Source organism: Oncorhynchus clarkii, chromosome 29 (assembly GCF_045791955.1).
Source record: "Oncorhynchus clarkii lewisi isolate Uvic-CL-2024 chromosome 29, UVic_Ocla_1.0, whole genome shotgun sequence".
In the NCBI taxonomy this organism is placed as follows: Eukaryota; Metazoa; Chordata; class Actinopteri; order Salmoniformes; family Salmonidae; genus Oncorhynchus; species Oncorhynchus clarkii.
In genome coordinates this window covers 29,027,057-29,039,754 of record NC_092175.1, presented here as the reverse complement: position 1 = coordinate 29,039,754, position 12,698 = coordinate 29,027,057, and the positions used below count along the sequence as shown (strand labels likewise).

General features: G+C 41.8%; 2 protein-coding genes and 2 pseudogenes across 3 annotated transcripts in view; 3 read left to right on the top strand and 1 right to left on the bottom strand.

The window, feature by feature from the left end:
* Nucleotides 1-12,698, top strand: part of LOC139387827 (mannose-P-dolichol utilization defect 1 protein-like) — a 275,911-nt gene that overhangs the window by 145,201 nt on the left and 118,012 nt on the right. The gene's annotated exons all lie outside the window — the stretch shown is intronic.
* LOC139388190 (RNA-binding protein lark-like) lies at nt 135-4,961 on the top strand (annotated as a pseudogene).
* LOC139388638 (aldo-keto reductase Mvan_2161-like) lies at nt 6,590-9,540 on the top strand. 2 transcript variants are annotated; one of them, XM_071135420.1, is made up of 3 exons: nt 6,590-6,916; nt 7,564-8,124; nt 8,301-9,540. In XM_071135420.1, the coding sequence occupies exons 2-3, from the start codon at nt 7,597-7,599 to the stop codon at nt 8,640-8,642; spliced, it is 870 nt and encodes a 289-aa protein (XP_070991521.1). In that variant the 5' UTR covers nt 6,590-6,916; nt 7,564-7,596; the 3' UTR covers nt 8,643-9,540. The 2 variants fall into 2 exon arrangements, with proteins under 2 accessions (XP_070991521.1, XP_070991520.1); XM_071135419.1 differs by lacking the exon at nt 6,590-6,916 and having other exon boundaries at nt 7,543-8,124; nt 8,301-8,774.
* LOC139388639 (bcl2-associated agonist of cell death-like) lies at nt 8,885-11,676 on the bottom strand (annotated as a pseudogene).

Here is a 12,698-nt window from a genome sequence, read left to right as displayed (position 1 = left end):
CAGCTTGGAAAATTCCAGAAAATTATGTTATGGCTTTAGAAACTTCTGATAGGCTAATTGACGTCAATTGGAGGGGTTCCTGTGGACGTATTTCAAGGCCTACCTTCAACCTCAGTGCCTCTTTGCTTGACATCATGGGGAAATCCACAAAGACCTCCACAAAGAAAATGGTAGACCTCCACAAGTCTGGTTCGCCTGAAGGTCCACGCCTGAAGGTACCACGTTCATCTGTTCAAACAATGTTACGCAAGTATAAACACCATGAGACCACAGCCGTCATACTGCTCAGGAAGGAGATGCGTTCTGTTTCCTAGAGACTAACGTACTTTGGTGAGAAAAATGTAAATCAATCTCAGAACAACAGCGAAGGACCTTGTGAAGATGCTGGAGGAAACGGGTACAAAAGTATCTATATCCACAGTAAAACGAGTCCTATATCAACATGACCTGAAAGGCCACTCAGCAAGGAAGAAGCCACTGCTCCAAAACCACCATAAAAAAGCCAGGCTACAGTTTGCAACTGCACATGGGGACAAAGATCATATTTTTTGGAGAAATGTCCTCTGGCCTGATTAAACAAAAATAGAACTGTTTGGCCATAATGACCATCATTATGTTTGGAGAAAAAAGGGGGAGGCTTGCAAGCCGAAGAACACCATCCCAACTGTGAAGCACGGGGGTGGCAGCATCATGTTTTGGGGGTGCTTTGCTGCAGGAGGGAAGCAACATCTCAACACATCAGTCAGGAAGTTAACGCTTGGTTGCAAATGGGTCTTCCAAATGGACAATGACCCCAAGCATACTTTCATAGTTGTGGCAAACTGGCTTAAGGACAAAGTCAAGGTATTGGAGTGGCCATCACAAAGCCCTTACCTCAATTCTATAGAAAATGTGTGGGCAGAACTGAAAAAGCGTGTGCGAGCAAGGAGGCCTACAGACCTGACTCTGTTACACCAGCTTTGCCCGGAGGAATGGGACAAAATTCACCCAACTTAACTGAAGCTTGTGGAAGGCTACCTGAAACATTGATTTAAAGGCAATGCTACCAAATACTAATTGAGTGTATGTAAACTTCTGACCCACTGGGAATGTGATGAAAGAAAAAAAAGCTGAAATAAATAATTCTCTCTACTATTATTTCACATTTTTTAAATAAAGTGGTCATCCTAACTGATCGAAGACAGGGAATTTTTACTAGGATTAAATGTCAGGAATTGTGACAAACTGAGTTTATATGTATTTGGTTAAGGTGTACGTAAACTTCCGACTTCAAATGTAAGTCATGGATGGGAAGGAACTCCAGCCTGCTTAATTTGCCCACATATTGCTGACGAATGAAGAAAATGCACTGAACAATTGCCCTTGTTTATGTGTGAGACTAATTATTTTCACTTTATTGCAGATCTTTTGCTACAGTATAGAGATCCTATTTTTGACATTTCCATCTGCAAAGTTCAGAACGTTTCTCTTCACGAAGTAACACCCCAGGACTGGTGAAAGCTAGCCTAATGATGGGGCTTCTTCATATTGCTTTTTCATACCTGTAAAATATTTTACAGTGCTGTTGAAAAATAAGAGGAAGAACTTTACATTGAGAAACTTATGGAGTCACTACATGTGGCTTTCACTCCTCCACTACTGTTTTTCTGCACTGATCTGGAAGTGCATGCTCCAAGTAAATAGAAGAAAATCACATCACATAAGCCTGCTGATCATTTATACAGTCGTGGCCAAAACTTTTGAGAATGACACAAATATTAATTTTCACAAAGTCTGCTGCCTCAGTTTGTATGATGGCAATTTGCATATACTCCAGAATGTTATGAAGAGTGATCAGATGATTTGCAATTAATTGCAAAGTCCCTCTTTGCCATGCAAATGAACTGAATCCCCAAAAAACATTTCCACTGCATTTCAGCCCTGCCACAAAAGGACCAGTTGACATGTCAGTGATTCTCTTGTTAACACAGGTGTGAGTGTTGACGAGGACAAGGCTTGAGATCACTCTGTCATGCTGATTGAGTTGGAATAACAGACTGGAAGCTTCAAAAAGAGGATAGTGCTTGGAATCATTGTTCTTCCTCTGTCAACCATGATTGCCTGCAAGGAAACACGTGCTGTCATCATTGCTTTGCACAAAAAGGGCTTCACAGGTAAGGATATTGCTGCCAGTAAGATTACACCTAAATCGACTATTTATCGGATCATCAAGAACTTCAAGGAGAGCGGTTCAGTTGTTGTGAAGAAGGCTTCAGAGCGCCCAAGAAAGTCCAGCAAACTCCAGGACTGTCTCCTAAAGTTGATTTAGCTGCGGGATCGGGGCACCACCAGTACAGAGATCGCTCAGGAATGGCAGCAGGCAGGTGTGTGCATCTGCACGCACAGTGAGGCAAAGACTTTTGGAGGATGTCCGGTGTCAAGAAGGGCAGCAAAGAAGCCACTTCTCTCCAGGAAAAACATCAGGGACAGACTGATATTCTGCAAAAGGTACAGGGATTGGACTGCTGAGGACAGGGGGAAAGTCATTTTCTCTGATGAATCCCGTTTCCAAATGTTTGGGGCATCTGGAAAACAGCTTATCCGGAGAAGACCAGGTGAGCGCTACCATCAGTCCTGTGTCATGCCAACAGTAAAGCATCCTGAGACTATTCATGTATTGGGTTGCCTCTCAGCCAAGGGAGGGGGCTCACTCACAATTTTGCCTAAGAAGACAGACATGAATAAAGAATGGTACCAACACATCCTCCGAGAGCAACTTCTCCCAACCATCCAGGAACAGTTTGGTGACGAACAATGCCTTTTCCAGCATGATGGAGCACCTTGCCATAAGGCAAAGGTGATAACTAAGTGGCTCGGGGAACAAAACATTGATATTTTGTGTCCATGGCCAGGAAACTCCCCAGACCTTAATCCCATTGAGAACTTGTGGTCAATCATCAAAAGGCAGGTGGACAAACAAAAACACACAAATTCTGACAAACTCCAAGCATTGATTATGCAAGAATGGGCTGCCATCAGTTAGGATGTGGCCCAGAAGTTAATTGACAGCATGCCAGGGGGATTGCAGAGGTCTTGAAAAAGAAGGGTCAACACTGCAAATATTGACTCGTTGCATCAACTTCATGTAATTGTCAATAAAAAGCCTTTGCCACTTATGAAATGCTTGTAATTATACTTCAGTATTCCATATCTGGCCGTGATTGAAAGTCCCATAGGGTGTCGCACAATTGGCCCAGCGTCGTCCGGGTCTGGCCGGGGTAGGCCGTCATTGAAAATAAGAATTTGTTGTTAACTGACTTGCCTAGTTAAATAAAATACGCAGCCGTACACAACAAACGTTGCCCTTCCTAGTTATCCAGCTCGCTTTAGTGCCAGCTGCCGCTAGCTTGCTGCCTGGCTATCGTAATTTGTTGTCAGTGGGAAGTAGGGCTGTGATGAAGCCATCAAAGTACATACCTACGTAACCCAACCTACACGGTGATATTTAAGTTCATTTGTACAGAAATAGACGAAAGCAACTTGTCTTACAACCTCAAAAAGGCAGCCAGCTAGCAGCTGACGATTTTAGCTTGCTAGCTAGCCTGCTGCTGGCAGCTATCTCGCTAGTTGTGACTAGTAGCTAGCTAACCCCCACATCCACTAACAACATTATCTAACTAGGCTACATCTACTAAGGTATTTCTATTTGGTCAGAAAGGCACACTTTATTTTGTGGAATGTAACTAGCTCGCTAGATATTTCAATTGACTGTCTTTTTGTAACTTATCAGTCACTAACGTTAGCTAAATATACTAGCCAGTTAATGTTAAATAGCCTGGCTGTAACAAGCTAGTTAAACCCCAAAAGCCCACACTGTGCCTGAGAACCCCAGAATTCCCATTTACTCTAACGATTCCAATGAGGTGTTAATGTCCTAATACATTTTTTGTTTTAGACCGGTTGAGTGCTGAAGAAGTGTCATCCTGTAAACTTGAAACACCCCTTATGTGCAACAGCTAAGTCAATACTGTATTTTTAGCTACCATACTAAAAGGGTGAATATATTTGCTGGAAATGTGAACTCCCCAACCACAGAGCCAGAACTGCGTACCCTATTTGAGAAGTATAGTCCGGTATTGGACTGTGACAATCTGAAAAACTATGGCTTTGTGCACATGAATGAGGAGGCAGCCCAGAAGGCAGTGGTAGAACTCCATGAGCTCAATGGGGCGCGAATCACAGTGGGGTTTTCCACAACGAAGGTCCGCAATGCCACAAAGATCTATGTAGGGAATGTCCCTGAGGGGACCACAGCTGATAATACCGCTCTTCCAGCCGTTTGGTAAGGTGGTAGAGTGTGACACTGTGAAGAACTTGGCCTTTGTGCACATGCAGAAAGAAAATGAGGCCGATGGGGCCATTTCTCAGATAAACCACTCTAAACTGGAGGGCCAAAAGATCTTTGTGTCCATCTCCCGCAACAATCAATCCAGAAATGGCAGAGGGGATGACTACCCTCCCCCACCTCATCACTATCCACTTCACCCACACCACGCTCCTCACTACCTCCCCGCTCGAGCGCCACACAGTGACTACTACCCATCTCGTGGCCGCCTTCCACCCCCTCCTAGGGCCTATTACGATCGTGACCTATATGAGAGGAGTGTCTGCCATGACCCATACTCTTCCTCTTACTTTGAGCAGGATCCTTATGAGCGACGGCTTCCCCCACTCCCTCAGCGGCCACTTTCTCCCCCACTTACTTCCTGTTATTACCAGGAGCGCAGCCCCCTGGCTAACCGCCACACCCTGTTGCTCTCACCTTCTTCTGCCAGCTATGTGCGAAGTGGTGCTCGGTGAGATTTTGTTGGTGGCAGCTCTGTGCCACCTCCTTCCTCTATGTTCTGGGCTCAGGCTTTGATAATGATGATTACTTTGGGGAGAATCGGCATTTTGCTAATGTTAAAATGCTGTCAATTTGAATGGGAACAAACCAGGAGCTATTTTGAATTACTTATTTCGAATTCATCATTACGGTTGTTGAAACGCTGGACAAATTTGACTTGTTTTGATAAGAAATATTTGTCATTTAGCAGCTTAAATAAAATGTCGACCTCTCACTCTGATCCCATCGATTTTTCATTTAATACATTTTTTGTTGACTATCTTTACAAACTGATTATGGAATAATGATTGCTCAAATACATGATTGACGGTTACCAATGGTGTACTTGAAATGATTTGTGTCCTTCCACAACTAAATGACTTGAAGTCTCTACAGACAAAAAAAGGCACCCTTGCCAGTGGTCAAGTGAGTAGCTCTGAACAATGTCAATGGTGTTGAGGTGTTTGGATGTCAAATGTCAGGCGAAAGGTAAGGTGTCTGGTGTATACAGGATCTTTCATATAACCTACCTCCACAAACTATACCCACAAGGGGCTAAACAGACTAAACTCACTTTTGTGTAAGACCTGACATGGCTTCTCCCTTTTGTTTGACACTTCCTTTCTCCAAATAGAGAAATAGAACCTGGCATACTGTAACCTTTAACTGCTAACGTTTTTAATTTCTCTTTTACAAGTTGTCCTATGAAAACTTTCCTCCACCTGAAAAAGGTAAGTGAAAACTTGTGTAACAGCTTGGCAGGTAAAACTGAAGGTACTGAAATTGAAGGCAAGGATGCACAGGGCCTTCAGCATGGTCTTTGACAAAGTATTGATTGCTTTTGATGGTGTGCAACATTTCAAGTTCTCCATGATGCACTTCCCCAATCTAATACATTCCATGGTACCACAATGTTGCACATTTTCAGTAATTTCACTGGATGCTTGGAAGGAAATCTCTTTTGAGAATTTCATGCCATGGCAAAATCTGAAGTCTGAAATGTCCCATTTCTCTGTCCTTGCCCATCTGGTCTTCAATTACTTGATAAGTGAGGAAAAATGACAATGGACAGTCATTAGGATTTGGTCCATGTTAACCCTTTTCAAGCACATGGAGGATAATAAGATTGTTTTATACTGTCCTCTTTTTTTCACCCCTACATATTTCAACATCTATTCAGCCTCTTGCAGTCTACAGCATGTCACTAGGAACTGTTCCTGATGGCATATTTAAGGGTTTGTGAGTATTTAAAGAAAATTATTAGCCATTTAGCATTATTGAAGTAAATTTTAACAGCTGCCATTTTAAAGCAAAAGTTGACTTATTGCATTGTCACCTGCAATAACATGACAACTTCTATTGACTTCCAATGTTGGGTATGACTTGTCTTTATTCAAATCAAACTCTATTTGTCACATGCACCGAATACAAGTGTAGACCTTACCGTGAAATGCTTACTTACAAGCCCTTAAACAGTGCAGTTCAAGAAGAGTTAAGACAATATTTACCAAATAGACTAAAGTAAAAAATAATAATAAAAAGTAACACAATAACAATAACGAGGCTATATACAGTGTGTAGAGGTTAGTTGAAGTAATTTGCACATGCAGGTAGGGGTGAAGTGACTGCATAGATAATAAACAACGAGTAGGAGCAATGGGGGGGGGGGGGGGGGCGATATTCCGGTGGCGATTGTATAAATTGTTCAGCAGTTTTATGGCTTGGGGGTAGAAGCTGTAGAGGAGCCTTTTGGTCCTAGACTTGGCGTTCCATTACCTCTTGCCATGCGGTAGCAGAGAAATCATCTGCTCTATAGTGAAAGTGTCGATCATATGGCCTGTGTGTTATTTTTATACAGAGGTAGTTGACGAAGAGGAAGGAAGCCACTTTAGACGATCTATTAAAATGCGTCCACAGTTCATCTGGTGATGTGCGCGAAGAAAGTAGGGAACCCATAAAATACTTTCGGACATAACCAACTTCGCTCAGATCCTACTACGTGTGTTCGTGTACCGTACCATCTAAACATAACAACACGTGGTCATCGTTCAAGTAAGTTGTCTGTCTATAAAGAAAGTAAACGTATGAGAAGCAAAACATGACACTATGTCAGAAATATGATAGTATTTTGCAGTCACTGAAATGGTCTGAATTTGGTCTAATAGCTAGCAATTTCCTGTCAAATTCAGTTCCATCATGGCGCGAATATTGTGGTACCCCAGCCAGTTAATACATGAATTGAGCCCTCTTCTGCTCAACAAAATACATTTAAAAGCTTGGCAATGTAGACTTGTCTTGAAGTACTATTCCACTAGTTTCAAGTTGTAGTTATTAGTCGTATGTACGGGATACACATAATATAACGTTACATACTGTCAAACGAAATGCTTGCAGGTTTCTTCTCGACAATGCAATAAGAAATAATAACAAAGATAAGTATACGACAAAGTAAAATGCTCAGTACAATATAATATTTTTAGCATCAGTATCACACAGGAAGGCACAATTTATAGTCCGATATTTACACGTATTTTGGGGAAGGGGATTTGTGAGGAAGTGTTTTAAATTGTGCAGTATTTAGCGAGCAATCATACGGGTCTGGTAGTAGCAGTTGTGATGTGTGTGTGTGTAGCATGATTGTATAGGTAGGTCTGTGTGTGGCTAATGGTTAAACCACAATGTCCATATTTTTTTTACAGCCCAGTACTCCCCAGCCCTTCCATCTGGCGTTGATGTCTTCCCCCCTGCCCTCCTTTAGACTGAATACCGGGGCTCAGATGCCCCTCCTGGGCCTAGGAACATACAGGCTGCAAGGTAAGCAAATGCACTTGAGTGTTGACGCTGCACTCGGAGAAGGGTATCGTGCCTTTGACACTGCTGCGGTGTACGGCAATGAAGCAGACTTGGGCCATGCCCTGTTGGACCTGATGCCCAAACACAACCTGACCAGAGCAGACATCTTTCTCATCAGTAAGCTGTCCCCAGCGGACATGGGCTCGAAGGCCAGAGAGGGCTGTGCTCGTAGCCTGGAGAGGCTGGGGCTAGGGGGATACATTGACTTGTACCTCATCCACTGGCCTGGAACTGAGGGTCTGGAACCAGAAGATGAGAGGAATGCACAGCATCGAGCCCACAGCTGGACTGTCATGGAGGAGCTCTATGCCAATGGGATGCTCAGAGCAATTGGGGTCTCAAACTACTCTCCAAGGCACCTGATAGAGCTGCTGGAGACCTGCAGGGTGCGCCCTGCCGTGCTGCAGGTACATTAATGTCCTCATGATTTGTTGAAGTGGTTTTATATTTCAAATTTGACACATACCGAGTAGACCATAGTTTAAATCTATTCGAATTTAGCTGAGCCAAGGGCACAGCTGCTGTTTGTATCTGGCCTGGGATTTTAACTCTCATTTATTATATATTTTTTACCATTCTGCAGGTGGAGTTCCATCCTAGACTGACACAGAAGAAGCTGAGGGTCATTTGCAGGGACTCGGGAGTCTGCTTCCAGGCGTATTCATCTCTGGGGAAAGGTGCCCTGTTGTTGGAACCAGAAGTTGTTGCTATGGCGGAGGGGCATGGCAGAACTCCCTCCCAGGTGCTCTTGAGGTGGGCCATTCAGCAGGGTGTGGCTGTGTTACCCAGGTCCGCACGGCCCAAGAGGGTGAGAGAAAATGGGCAGGTGTTTGACTTTGACCTGGATGAAGGGGGAATGGAGAGACTGTCTGACATGGACAGTGGAACAAGATTCTGCAAAAGAGATCCCACTAGTGTGGTCTAGAGGAGAGAGCCCCACAACAATATACTTGATCAGTCATAGAACAATGTGTTAAATGTAATTCTGAACTACAAACAAACCTATAATGAAATGTAACGTTTAATTTACCATGTTTAAGTCATAGTTCCTTGATTCTTGAACAAATGTTAGGCCAATCGGTTAGTTTAAATAAAGACCTATCCTAATGCATGTTAAAATGCTTAATATGAATTACTTAAACAAACATGCAAAAAACAATAGTCACATTTTAATAAGCAATGTTCAAACATTTAATCTGTTACGTAACATAACAAATATTTACAAATAGTTATACAGTTGTTTTTTTATGAAAAAGATAAATATAAAAATGTTAAGCCACACACACATTTTCAAGTAGAATATCAGTTTTAACTGATGGCAGTGGACGACTCCTACTATTGTTTATACATCAGATTGCCATATACACACATTTCTTCAACTGAATGCTTAACAGTATTCCAAATATTTGCATATAAGGCAGTTGAGAAGGCTGCATATGGCCTGGATTGTAAATATTTACATACCGGTATACACACTATACAATTGAAAAAATATACGAAATCAATTAAAGACTATTGCAAATGAAGGAAGATAATGAAATGTAAAGCATCTAAGTTTAAGAGCAATACCAAAATAAACTTAGTGTATCAGTTAAGTATGTATGAAGATAATTGAACATCTACTTTTACGTTTTTGGCAATACCCTGACTTGAAATAGGTGCCTGTCCATCTAAGTCTACGTAAATCTACTCATTCTATCGCACACTGGAGTTACATGCGCCTATGTCAAGTCAGAATGCACTAAAGTTTTTGCAGACAAAGGCATTTAATAGGCTAGCATAGGGGGGGGGGGGGGCTGTATAATAAAACGTTTTGTACACCATACCCGTCTTGTAATTATTGTCGTCACAGATCAGTTGTTCTTTCACAGGTTTCATATTTAATCATTCAAGTATATTTACATTTAGTTTATTTCAAACCATTAGTTATTAGCCTACGCTTTGAAATTCATACTTACAAATGTAGAAACATTTCATAGAACAATTTGACATTTCTCTGCAAATATGTTTATAAATATGTAATTGGCACAAGAGATTGTCGCTTTTTAATGACTGCATTTCTTCGAAAATGCATTTATTATGCACTGAATAACTTTTTGGTAATATTGCAACATATTTTCAATATGCAATGCATTTTTGCATAACGTTTGATTTGATTGTACAAAAAGGTCACATTTGAATTGGTGATATTCTCCAAAGACATACTGTAATTTAAGAAAAAGTATGCCTATGAGATGTGAATATTTCAGGTGTGGTCCAGTCATTATGGAAATGTGTATGAGCTCCTTTATGCCTTGGCTGGGTCTCTGAAAGAGGTGCGTACTGTATTGGTTTCTCACTCCCTGCCTTCTGCCTCCTTTGGACTCCAGAGGAAAGAGAACCATCCTCGGGAGACTTTCTGCTTGCCTCCTCCTGGGCTAATCCCTCTCTTGGGCTCCTGGGCAGGGAAATGGATTGAAAGGTCAACTCTATACATTTTTATGTAAAGCAGCCTTTACTGCAATCTCTGTCAATTAGTGATACTCTGATAAATAATCTTCCCACTGTATATAAACTATGCTTAGATCTGTGGAGTCCATTCATGTAGCTAAGGATAAAGTCACATATTACACATTTACTATACATGTATATAGAAAATGGGAATGAGTGTCTGCTTTGTCCCCAATCTTTCAATTGTACACTCCTCTGCCAGCCCACATCTTACCCCTTTGTCGAGCCAGGTGTCAAATTCATCACTCATCCTCCTCAGCTGGCAGCCATATTTCTTTGCAGCCCACAGTGCAGGAGGAGCAGACTGTGATCGGCCTCGGAATGAAGCCCCATCACCCCCGCCATCCTCAGTAGGAGTCATCACATCCTGAAACTCTGTCTTCCCTTTTTCCAACCTGGGAGCACACCTGAGACTCTGAGTAGAGCCGGACTCGCTCACCTGTGTCAGTGAGTGGGAAGGGGGGAATTAAGACATGTTTAGATGTATTTATACCTGAAGAGATTCACACATGTATCCAAACTTAGTATGAATGTATTTGCACATGATATTCCATATCCAGGCATGATAGGTTTGAGGGCAAATGCAAGTTTGATTCTGACCTGGTCTTGGTCTGTTGCTCATTGTAGTTGAGACATGGAGCTGAAATTCTGAGTTGTGTGTGGTTCCTGAGTGGTCAGACTCACATTCATCCACACAATCATGTATGTGGTCCATTGTAAATACCTGAAGAGAAATGGGCCATCCACAGTGAATTACTTTAATTAATTACGATCCCCATTAGCTGACGCCAATGGTTTTATTTGTTTTTTGAAACCAGGTTTGCAGTTCACTTGCGCTATATTAGATGGAAGGGAGTTCCATGCACTCATGGCTCTGTGTAATACTGTACATTTCCTTGAATTTGTTCTGGACCTGAAAAGAACCCTGGTGACATGTCTGGTGGGGTAAGTGTGTGTGTAAATTGACTATGCAAACTATTTGGAATTTCCAACACATTAATGTTTCTTATAACAACAAGAAGTGATGCAGTCAGTCTTTCCTCAAGTCTTAGCCAAGAGAGACTAGTGTTGCTCATAACCATATGTATCTACTGTAAGGAATAGTGTGGCTCATAACCATCTACTGTAAGGAGAAGGTTACTCTTACCACAGCAGGCTGTTGGTAAAATCACTATACATGTATTTTATTTAATAATAGGAATTAAATATTTTCAGTATATTCAGCTAGAACTTACCCAAGGTGTCCTGACGACTTGCAAGAGGGTGGTTATAGGTTGACTCTATTTTGGCTATCCTCTTCTTCTTCTGTCAATGTTAAACTGGGCTTTGGAAGTGATGCTATTTCTGTTTCTCCAAAACCCAGTCGGTGTTGATTTCCTCTCATTGCAAGTGGCACACCCAAATAGAAACAGTAACGGTCTAGCTAGTAACGTTATTGCTTTGTGTGCCACCGGGAGCCTTGTATGATCAAATGTTCAAAGTAAACCTTCGTAGCTAGCTCACATCTTCTGTTCTTAAAGATTGTCTTCACAAACTCAATTTCAATCGACGAGTTTATCAAATTCTTACTGAAATGTCTTGACATATGGTAGGCGGTCTCGAGTACCCAATGCTGTTGTTGTCTTCCGTCGTCTTGTACAGTAGCACCTCTTCGCCCAATAGGCTGACACTGGCACGCAGAACAAGCCAATAAGCGCGCGCTGCTAGGGCTTTTTCAATGGCTATCTTGTCAAAACGTCACTGTTGCGAAACGGGTATGGAACACAGTTGTTGTATAAGTGGGTATGGAACAGTTGTATAAAGTATGGAAAGCCGAATGGTTCGTGCAGTCTCGTGACTTGTTTACCGTTTCGCCCATCCCCGCGCGCACAATTGACTAAAGCTTATTATTGATATTGGGTAGTGTCAGTATTAGGTTAGTGATTCATTGGTGTGTAGTGGCGGACATTTAGATTAGCTCATAAATAACCACACTATTACATTAGGTAGAGCAATTTGCCAATGCCCTGTATATTTGTTCCTCTGTAATTTAGTCACACTTTCACTTGAGATAATGTGTACTTTATCTGAGATATCACCCCTAATGATTTTTCATTTGTTGGAAGCAGTACAATATTCTGGCCATGATAACAGACCTGTAATGAGGGACATCACATCAACATGAGGTAGCCTATGCTTTTTTTATGTCGCCACAGCAATTATGTACATGGTGCCTTCAGAAACTATCCACACCGCCTGATTTATTCCACATTTTGTTGTTACAGCCTGAATTCAACATCAAGAAAAAAAAATATTTAATATCACCCATCCACACACACCCCATAATGACAAAGTGAACACGTTTTAGAAATTTTAGCAAATGTTTTGAAAATGAAATACAGAAATATCTGATTTACATAAGTATTCACACCCCAGAATCAGCTTTGGAGCAATTACAGCTGTGAATCTTTCTGGGTAAATCTCTAAGAGCTTTGCACACCTAGATTGTACA